At 43.4% G+C, this 10,944-nt stretch overlaps 1 protein-coding gene across 6 annotated transcripts in view; it reads left to right on the top strand.

Moving 5' to 3' along the window:
* The first annotated feature begins 289 nt into the window (after positions 1-289).
* Positions 290-10,944, top strand: part of ACAP2 (ArfGAP with coiled-coil, ankyrin repeat and PH domains 2) — a 72,950-nt gene continuing 62,295 nt past the window's right edge. For all 6 annotated transcript variants that reach the window (XM_087738921.1, XM_087738919.1, XM_009468466.2 and 3 more), the window contains exon 1: positions 290-532. In XM_087738921.1, coding sequence (XP_087595047.1) covers positions 480-532 — 53 coding nt within the window. In that variant the 5' untranslated portion in view covers positions 290-479. The remainder of the gene's footprint in view (positions 533-10,944) is intronic.

Here is a 10,944-nt window from a genome sequence, read left to right as displayed (position 1 = left end):
CGCTCGATGAGGAAGTAATCCCTACGGCGCCCGGCGGTTGGCTGCCTCCTCTGAGTGGCTCACTTATTGTTATGCCCTCCCTCCTCGCCTTGTGATTGGTCAGAGCGCTCCCCTGCTCCTGCCGCCGCACCCTCAGCCGGCGCCGTGGATGGACTGGCTGCCCTTTCCCCGCCCTACGCCGATTTAGGGGAAGCCCCGCCTACGCTGGCATCTTATTGGCTGTTTCTGCTGCTGGCTGCCGCCTATTGGCTGGCCGGGCCGTCAGTCGCGATTGGGAGCGGGAGGCGGGCAGAGGCGTTGCTCGTCGCGGCGTCCCCGCAGCAGTCGCCCCGCCGCCGCTCCATGAGAGCCGCCCCCGCCTAGCCCCGCCCGGCGGCCGGCCTCCGGCCTCGGCTCGCCTCCCCTCGGGCTCGCCCCGCCACCAGCAGCAGCAGCAGCGGCAGCAGTGGAGGCAGCGGCGCGCCCCGCGGCAGGGGAGGATGAAGGTGACCGTGGACTTCGAGGAGTGCCTGAAGGACTCGCCGCGCTTCAGGTGCCGCCGGGAAGGGGCCGGGCCGGGGTCGTGCGGGGGGACAGGCCGCGGTGGAGCGGCAGGGTGCTGGGGGCCGCGCAGGGGGGCAGGAAGCGGGGCCGGGTGTCTGCGGGGTGACAGGCCGCGCAGCCGGGTGGGGAAGGGGCTGCTGGTGCGGGCCGGGCTGCGAGGGCCCCGGAGGGTGGTAGGTGGCGGCGAGCTGTGGGCAGCCGGCTCTGAGGAGAGCGGAGGCCGGGGCCGGGGCTGTTGTGGGGAGGTGGTTGCGCGGGACAGGCGAGGGGCAGGGACCGGGGGACGCGGGGTGGCAGGGCAGCGTGTGCGGAGCGGGTGGCCGTGAGGGGCTGCGTAGGGAGGTCGGGGCCCCATGCGAGGAAGGGGCTGTCGTGGGGCTCTGTGGGCCGAGGGGCTGGGCTGGGGGGGGCTCTGGGGAGGAGGAGGAGGCGGGAGGTGCGAGGAAAGGGGCCAGCCCGCGTGGTGCGCGGCCGGGTGGGCAACGCGCGGGGCCTGGGGCTCGTGTGGAGGCGGCCCAGTCTGCAGCGAACGCTGCGGGGGTTGCCCGCCCTTGGGCAGATGCGGGGGCGCGAAGGGAAACGCTCAGCAGCCGAAGCAATGCCTGCCCAGGCTCAGGAGCGGGAACTCCCCGGTGGTCCATCTCCGATTCTTCAGAGCTGCGCTTAACGCTTCAGCTCCCCGTGTCTCCCGCCTGCGTCTGCTGCATGCGTCCATGCTCGGTCTGCCCGCTGTTGGGGTGCCAGTGCTAACCAGGCTCGGTGTACAAGCTCTTACTTCCTGTTGTCAGACCAAGGCATGTACTTTTTTGTTTTTCCCCACTCGAGTGACCGCTTGTCTGTCACTGCTGTAGGCTTACTTCTGCTTATGTCGGGCCGCTTTCCCCTTCATCTTTCCCGATGCTTTTATCCGTTCTAAATATATACTTTGCACCATTGTATCTACTCGACATAATGCTGCCTCGCTGTTGGATGCGTGGCTGGTCTGTGCACATAGGCCCACTTTCCGTGCCTGGTATCACCCTGCTAGCTGATGGAGAGGCAAACAGCTCTGTGACTTGATGTGATGTGTCACTGCTGTGCCCCTCCTGTCCTGTGCTGAGCCTGTGTTTGGAGCGCCTGTGGCTCTGTGGTTGGCACAGGCTGGGTGAGCTCTGGCTGCGGAGGGAAGTCGTCCTGCTCTTCCTCTGGTCTCTGGCTGTGTGTTCATGCCTCCTCTTTGCGTCAGCTTTAGCAATCGTGTGGTTCTGGGATGTGGAGGAAGTTGGAGAAGAAGGTTTGAATGGCTTACCCCTGGCAGAAGTCGGAGTTCTTGTTCTTCCCTCCTTTGCTCCTGTCTCTGCTGCCAGCTTGGCTGCTTCTGCCGCGGGTTTTTCTGGTGACCGTGACTTGTATTATTGGATCCTTCAATGAGCTAGCTGCCCTGGCAGAAGAGACTGGATGGTTTTCTGCTAGGTTAGTGAGCTGAGTCAGCGTTGCAAGGGCTGTGAAACCTACTAACGCTTATGGGGAGGAGGAAGAGGAAACTTCACTGCCAGAAGCACAGCTAGAGGAAGGCGGTGGGGAGTGAGACCTCCCCTGAGGCAGCAGGGAGCTTTTACATTGCCTTAGCTATTCCAAAAAACTTTGCCCGGAGTTGGACGTGCTTGCTAGTATAGGTACTTTCTGGCACAACTATGTTTAATATGGGCCCATCCTATTTGGTGACAATACAGTCTTAGATTGGCTTAATTTAACTGTAGAACTATACCATTACATATATTTTTTTTTTAATTACTGATACCTGCTGAAGTATAAGATACACTTGAGAAAGCAAGAAATTGTGACTAAAATTTGTGAGCAGAAGTGTGCTGCTGTCTCTTCAAGTTAAGACATACTAGTTTGTTTGAACTAACGTTGTATCATTCTCATTTTGCCCCTCTTTATTCCTTTCCTTCAAGGAGAGAAATGGTGGAAAACCCTTTGTCAGGGTCTTCTAGTACATTGTCATCTTTCTGACAGTCTCTGATACTTCTACCTTTGAAGAAATTGCAGATAACCTTATGGTGTAATCACTTGATGACACCAAAACATCCTTCCAACCTTCAACTGATAGGAAGTGGTTAAAATTGTGAAGCAGAAATCCTGTAGTATTTCTGAAAAAAGTTCCTATCTTTCATTATTAGTCATTAGTATTTGCTGTTGCAACTTAAGTCATTCTTAGTGTTCGTATGAATTACCTAAACCAAATACTGGAAACCCTCTAAAAGAAGTTTACTGCAGTGGTTTTATTAAGGGATGGTAGAGACACTAATGTAGAGCAAGGTCATTGCAAAGGCCTAGTGTTCTTGCAGGGAGTAGTGTGGACACAAAGCACCTTCCTGTGTTGTGTTCCTTATCTTATGGCAAAGCAGAGCTGCAGCTTTCTCCTGACCTTGCTGAGCAGGTGGGTGTAGTCTCCGTCCTTCCCATCAGTATACCTGTTGGAGCAGTTAAATAAACCTGTTGGGAGGCATACAGTGTACAGAAATGTCATAGTTTACTTTCTTATAGTCGTGGAGAGAACTGGGAGGACGTGGGTGAATCAGAGTTCCTGAGTCACCAAATCCCTGTTTTCACAGGGAGCTATTTAAATCTTTTAAAACATGCTACTACATACAGCTTCAGACACATGGCTTTCTTGCTTATCTGTTTCTCATGAAGTTCATGTTGATCTCTTTTGGCTTTGGGATGTAATTGGGAATACCATAGTTACCCAAATCAAAGTAGTAAAGGTTTGATTGCTTGTTCAATATGTATATGAAGGGAGCATCATTTGTCACCGTTGAGTTGCTGATATGTGATTAGATAATAATGGCTATAAAGATTCACGTCAGAAGTATGGTGGGTTATTTCATAGTAAGGCATGCTTTCCTCCCACCCCCAGTAGATAAAGAAGTCTTTGAATTATAAAACCTTAAGCAATGATGGCCTATTGCATCACTAGGTTTGTAAACTTATGACGTACCTGATCAGTTTGGAGTTGGAAACTTGAGGTTTCGAAACTGGTTTCGAAAAGGGTAATGGAAAATTTCAGACTAGATATAAGGAAGAAATTTTTTACCATGAGGGTAGTGAAACACTGGAACAGGTTGCCCAGAGAGGTGGTAGATGCCCCATCCTTGGAAACATTCAAGGCCAGGCTGGATGGGGCTCTGAGCAGCCTGATCTAGTTGTAGATGTCCCTGCCCATTGCAGGGAGGATGGACTAGATGGCCTTTAAGGTCCCTTCCATCCCCAAGCATTCTATGACTCTATGAAAAGGCTATGAATTCAGGCACATTTTTGCAGATTTGCAGTTGTATTTTTTTTAAATCCACTCTTCCTTTGAAGCTTTGAAAATAATCTCACTGAAATCACATGCTTTTCCTTCATGACTCCCTCTCATAAAGTATGGACGGACCAAAGATCTAGCAAGGAAATGCGTTTGCAGTTCTCCTGCAGTGCGTCGATGACTTCCCATCAAATGAAGAAGTTGCCTGGGGAGGTGCCTTGGAGCAGTCCTTGAGTAGTAAGAACTGAGCTGTGCTGGCAAGTCCCATGTGTATAATCAGGAATTCCTGGAGTGGTTTTTTGATACGCAAATGGTATTGTGAAATAACACTTTCTCCTTACGTTTAAACAATTAGAGTTTCAGTGTGTAATGGACCAGGCTTTTACACTGATATTTCATTTTCGTTTTTTCTTCTGGTAACTAAAGAACATTTTCTCTTAATGAGTGAGGTACGCACTGTAGCAGCCACATGGATCACTCTGAACCCAAATTTTTTAGAAAGGAGAAGCAAGTTATAGTGATGTGGAAATATATCTGCTGTAAGTAACAGTTAACAATCTTGATAAACAATGAATAATAAAAAAAGCAAAATTCGGTTGCTTGAGATATGTGCAATTATAAGAACTCTCTAGAAAAAACTTGTCTGCTCCAGTCTTTAAAAATGCATCAGTAAAAAGCTGTGTATTTTTGAAAGAATTTCTTTGTCCTTATCTGTCACTGTTGTTGAAGCTTAAATTTTTGTGTGTGTTCAATTTTCTGCTCACTTCCTGAGACCCCAGCTGCAGAACAGATGATGGATGAATGAGGTAGATGAAAGAATATAAATGAAACTGTTGCCAGCTGCCATTCTTAGTAAAAGTATATCATGGGTAGTTTCTGGGTAGAACTGGTGGTGATAGTGTATTCCCTTCAAAGGGACTTGTCTGAGGAGTCTTCCATTTGGATTGAACTAAAGGATTACTTTGTGTAGGCAGGCCTGCAGCGTAAGTCACTGAAGCTCCCTGGTACGTGTGTTGGTTTTCTTCTTCTGTGGCTTTGATTCTGGTCTATCTGAATGGGGGAGCCTGAGATGCACCTCATGCTTATGTAGGGGATGCGGGCTGAATAGGTCACTCATGCCGCTTTATGGCTTTCTAGATTTACAGATTTTTTTCTCTCTTCTTTAGTACTGTGTAACCAAAGTTTAGTCGCTAAGCATCTGTTTCCCAGGTAACAGGAAGTGTTTTGTCACTTTAAAACGTGCGTAATATAAGAAAGTGACTTATTTCACCTATTTGGAACAGGTCTTGTTCAATAGTCAGAGAAATGGGCGTTGTGCCTAACGCATATACTTTGATCTGCTTGTTACTATCTGAAGAAAACATAGAAATTGGACCATCGGTAAACTTGTCCCTTCTGTGTTGACTTCCAGCGGGTACGGTGCCGCAGCGCAGCCTGCTTCCTAACCTGCTGCGCTACAGTACTGCGAGTAGCCAGTAAACCCCTCTTAGTCCGCGTGTGTTTATGGTGTGGGTAATCTGTGTGTGGTTGTGGTACCCTTGAAATCACTGAGGCTGCTCACATGGGTAAACTCAGCCACATTTAAGGTGTTAAGAGGTATGTGACCAAGAACTCTGTCTGCGTAGGAGATGTGTTTGTTTTGCTCAGGCTTACCTAACTTTTTTAGGAGGCATTTCCAAAGAAACGTTTGCTCAGGGCTTTCTGCCCTTGGTATTTGGGGCTGAAAAGCAAGTTTGTAACTTACTTGTCGAGGCAGGGTGGAAAGTATTGCAGAATAACTGAAAAATAAAGATACAGTAAGTTGAAAGAGAAAGAAAGCTGCCAAACATTTGCTTCTACATTGGCGTTTACCATTTTTCATACTTATGTGGTTATGTTTATAATTGCCAGTATGTGATTGTAGAACAGCGCTTTTCATAGCCGAAGTGTAGTGACATAGAGGACAATCTTAGTGGGATGGTGGTGAGTTACACGTGTACAACATCTCCGTCTGCACTGCTGGGAGTCTGATGGAGTTAAACAGTGCTTCCAGGTTTCTGATTCTTCACTTCTGTGGAGATTACAGTGAATGTGCTGTTCTACTCAGTCTCTAGTCAATGATTTATTTATTTTTAAATTTGTGACTACATCTTTCAAATGTACATTAAGAAAATAATTGACCTAAAGAAAGGGGGATGTATTGGAAGATAGGATCCAATGTTAGAGCATTTTCTTCTAGGGTAACCATACTAGAGTAAAGCAGTTTTATTGAAGATCCCTCTCAAATACATTTCATCAAAATCTCTCACACTGAAATCTTTTAAAGCCTTTTCAAATTTAGTAGTAAGCTGTTACAGTCCTTCCTAACGGAGATTAGAGAAGTGTGTCCTGAAATCAGGTTGTCTTGATTTGGTTAGTGCACCTAAATTGTTTTAATTGAAAAAAAAAAAAAAACCCTAACCTTTGTAATTCATAATTATGACAGCAAACTTTTAACGGTGGTTCTGATTCTGTTTCTTTGTTGTTTGATTATGATTTACATTAGGTAACAAAAAACTGAAAAATCTTAACTATCTCAAATTGCTAATAGGAACTTAAAATGTTAATTTCCTTGGTTTTGGTCTTTTAAAGTTTTTATCTGGGAATGTTTAAAAAACCCCACACACTGAGAAGGGAGCTTACAGTGGAAGTAGTAACAAAATCTGCTAGCTATCATAATGTTCGGGTAACACAGCAGCAGGATCAATTGCTGAAGAGCTGATATTAATTAAGCCTGTGCAACTGATCTTTAATGAGTACTGCAGAATTAGAAGGACAGCTTATTTGTGTGTGTGTGTGTGTGCGCACAATGTAACTGTAATTATACAAGCTCTTACAGTCATTCAAGTTTTAAATATAGATTTGAAGAGGTTTAGTTCTTTAGCCTGGAGTGTCTCATTTATGTTGGCTAAGCACATCTCATGTAATTACATTAAGGACTAAAGTTATGGACATGATAGCTTTATATTTTGGGGGGGAAGAATATCAATGGTAAAATTTCTGGAAAGCAGGGTTAGTAAATAGAATATTCATTAGGAAGGCGGCAACTATAAAATAGAAATCTATCTGTCTTGGGCTAGGCGGGCTTTGGGTAGCTTTGTTTTTTCCTGTATGCATCTGTGAAATCGTTGACCATCGAATAGCAAGTGTGCTGATTTAGCCGTTAGTAATGTCCTGTGATCTTTTTTCAGCCTTAGCTTCTTGACAACCTTGTACTCAGAACTGTATTATTTAGAGTCAGCATTTTTCCTGTTCTTACTTCATGCAGTGAACAATATGGCTTAAGTTATTGGTAAATTTTTACTATAGTAAACCATTCTAAAACGTTCCCAAAGCAAACTCCATCCTGATAATCTGCTTTGGGAGAAAAAGGAAAGGAAAATATCTAATTTTCATTGATGACTACGGAAACATTCCTACTGAAATTATGGTTTACAGAGCCAAGAACCCTTGCCTGGGTCTTGATGCAGGCCTTTCTGGCTAAATCAATTAATTTAGTATTTCAAGAAAATGCAAATACAGAAGTGTCATGAGGGAGTGGAGAAAAAAAAAAAAAACCAAAAAAAACCACACCAAAACAAACAACCCTACCCAAAAAGCCCATGTGGTTACTTAATGTTATGTCTTAGCACCTTATATTTATGTGAATGAATAAATTCTCACTAATTTACTTCCTTTTTTTTTTTTCCTCTGACTTGTACATGCAGAACTCAGTTTAAAAACATGTATAGAAGTTTAAACTGTGTAAATGCATTTGTGATCTTTTTGAGCAGATACTGTGCTGTTTGTTTGAGATTTAGATAACCCTGTGAGTTTAGGTAATAATTTAGGTGGTTTGCTTTTGTTACAAATCTGCCACTACCAAAAAGTAACAGCAAAAGTAGCTGTTTGCAATGGAAATGAGGAACTACAGATTAGCATGTGGACTGTAACATTATTTTAATATCTGCAGCAGTTTTCCATGCTTCACTGTGTGACAATATAAATCCTGGATTGTTGCCACTCTTTCATATGACTAAAAGATTAGATCAAGACCATGAGAAATAGTAGATATTGTCATTATGATCATAAGCTAAACAATTTTAAGCAGTTCAGTAGACTAGAACATTGTTTTGCTTTCCTGATGATCTCTTCAAGAGGAGTCCTTGCATATGCGGCAGAATAATTACTTTACAGTTAACATGTACTTTGTGAATATTAAAAGTAGCCAGGCCTCAGACCTAGGGTAAATCCGTTGTTTTGATGCACTGTACGTAACTCATGCCTGCTCAGAGGAGAAATCTAATTTATGAGTTGATGCCCTGTATACATTTTCATACTGACAAGACACAAGGACAGACTAAGAAAATAATTTGCTGCAAAATAGTCCCTTCAAGTATTTTATGAATGAGAGGAGGTTTTGAACAGAAAATGCCTGTCAGATGGTTGGCAAACTTGTTTGTGTGGCATGAATCTTTCTGTGAATCAGGCTTTCTGTTTGATATTCTAAGTTTTCTGTTTGAAATTCCAAGACTCTACAATATGCAGGCACGATGCTCTTGAATCATTTTGAGTTCATTTGTCAGTAGTAGTGGGGATTTAAATAGCTGCATTGTGGTTTGCATGAGAGAGAGTCTAACAGTAGTCAGTGCGCACGCACAAACTACCTTTTTTTTCTTCCATGAGTTTACGATACGCCTTCAGTAACAGTCATTAAAGGAAGACCTCTGCTGGCAACTTTCTATGAATTAACATAAAGCAGAGCTAGTGATCAGTTTGCACAATGTGATTTTGAAGCTTCTAAACTTCCAAAATGTTTTTTTGTATTTTAAGCTGGATATAATACAAAGAGAAATTGGAGAAGCCATATGTAGTGAAATGTATTCCATCTGACAAAATTTTAAAAACCAATTTCTATGCAGAAGAATTCCAGATTTCCATTTTTCTGGGTGCCAGATGTTAATTTAAGTAGGAACACATGGGTATCAAACACACTCAACATTTCTGTGCATTTTAAATATCCTAGTCTTCAATTATAAGTGATCTTGTAATTACTTTTAAAAAGATATATATCTTACGTAGTGCTGTAGATCATGTAACAGATTTTTGTGTGCTGATTTTTAGAATGACATTTTGTGGATTGAAATTTGAATTGAATTCATTCCTTTGGTACAAAAGAAAGGCGTGTTGTATTCAGAGTCTGCCTTCTGGCTGTGAACACTATCCCTGCTGCAAAAGAGAGGTGTGGAATTTAAGCTGGGAGATGGGGTTTGGTTTTCTGCTCCGTGGTCTCTACCTGGGGAGGCGCTGAGCCTCTTCTCTCCCCTTCCTCACTGCCGCAGCCATCCGAGCTGGGTTCAGGGCTCCCGCAACTGCTTTGCGCAGCGGTGGTCCCTGGTGTGAGTCGGTACCGGGAGACCCGTCCCACTTTCTGATGCCTTCCTAGACTCCAGCTCTCCAGTGATTCCCTTGCTGCTATGGCTGCTCGTCAGTCGGCAGTAATGGGAGGCTGAATGTTGCTTATTGTTAAAATAGAAAGGTGCAGCTTGAGTGTGGTTTTTTTGTTTGTTCGGAGTACTTCATGAAAGTAGTCAGACTCTGCATTTGACTGGATTCTTCTGGTGACCTTTAATGTAAAGAACATGTGGTGTTATTACAATATCATTGGTTTTATGTAACATGCTGTTGCTCATATACTTTAGGTTTAAGATGACCTAAGTAAGAGCTGGGTGGGTGAAGAAGAAAAAATAATGTAGGTGGAGCAGTGTTGGGCCTTGTGATCTTAACTGGGACTAGCAAAAGGTGTTAAAAAGACTCACTGCTCAACTGGAAATGTGGGTTATATCTTGTCTTTCCTAGACTTGTAGCATTCATGTAAGTTGGTTGGAGTTCCTGTCTGTATAAAGAGTTCGGTAATTAATGAAATAGGCCCATTCTTTCTTAACTTCCTTAAACAGGAAAAGTAGAGTTCATCTCATCTGTGTAGCTATCTCTCTTCTTAAGGCAGATCTTAGGCTTAGGCTCCTTCAAATCTTAATGAAGATTCATGGTTGTATCCCAAGTGCCTCTGGATTTGTTTTAGCCATATGGGTCATGATAAGGTGAACTGCACCCTGGAAATAGCGTGTTTCTACTCCATCGTTTCCAAAGGTGATTTAGATGACTAACTCGGGTATCTATGCTTAGATACCAGTATTTGATCAGATAAGGTACACTACAAGAATAGAACAAATGTATTGGCTTTGCTGGTCAGGGTTGTTATTGAGGATAAAAACTGTTTAAGATGACTGAGGAATCTCTGATATTTCATTGAGGATGCAACTTCTGGCTGAATTTGTGTTACTAAATTGGAGTATGTTTAAAAAGTATACGCACATATGCACACCCTACAGGATTATTCTCCAGAAGAATCTCCAGTTTGTGGAGAATGATTTTTAAAAGTACTCATTTAACTACCTGGAATGTTTTCTTTTGTCAAGTGTCTGATTTTGAAGAACATATCTGCCTGTTTATTTTATCCTACTTGATTTATCGCAAAATGAATGATGAAAAATGACAAGGTGAAGTGTTAAATGTGCCTACTATTGCAAAATATCCGCTATATTGTAAGTATCGCTCTTCCAAGATTTTGTTTGAAAATATTTGTAGTTGATCGGAGATGAAAAGCCTTTAGAATGTAATTAATAAAGGATATGTAAGCTTCTGTTTGGTTGAGAAATAGCTTACCTGCAATTAGCGTTGATAGATGAATGAAAGCCCAGGGTCTATAAAATCCCCTGATGACTAAAAGTAGTGGGAGAAAAGATACTAAATGTACCCAAAGAATACTTAAACCTTTTCCAGGGCTGTGGGTGTACCATATGCATTTTGTAGTTTTTATGCTATAATGTTCCAAATGCTTATTTTTTTAATAGATTACCCATTATCATTTGAGAGGGATGAAGAAGAAGGGAGACTGGCTTTTCCAAACGTGAAAACAGTACATTGGAGGAAAACACCAATACACTGTATTTCTGTATTCTCCTACTCCTAATGCTTACGTACTCTGTTATCTTGGAATTGGATTCATTTGACTGGCTGCTTCAGTGCAAAGGCATAAAGGGCAAACAAAGACT

The sequence above is a fragment of the Nipponia nippon genome, unplaced genomic scaffold (assembly GCF_047370975.1).
Source record: "Nipponia nippon isolate SJK-2023a ecotype South Korea unplaced genomic scaffold, ASM4737097v1 scaffold_7, whole genome shotgun sequence".
Lineage (NCBI taxonomy): Eukaryota > Metazoa > Chordata > Aves > Pelecaniformes > Threskiornithidae > Nipponia > Nipponia nippon.
Note: the sequence above shows the minus strand (reverse complement) of the source record. Positions and strands in the feature narration are given on the sequence as shown.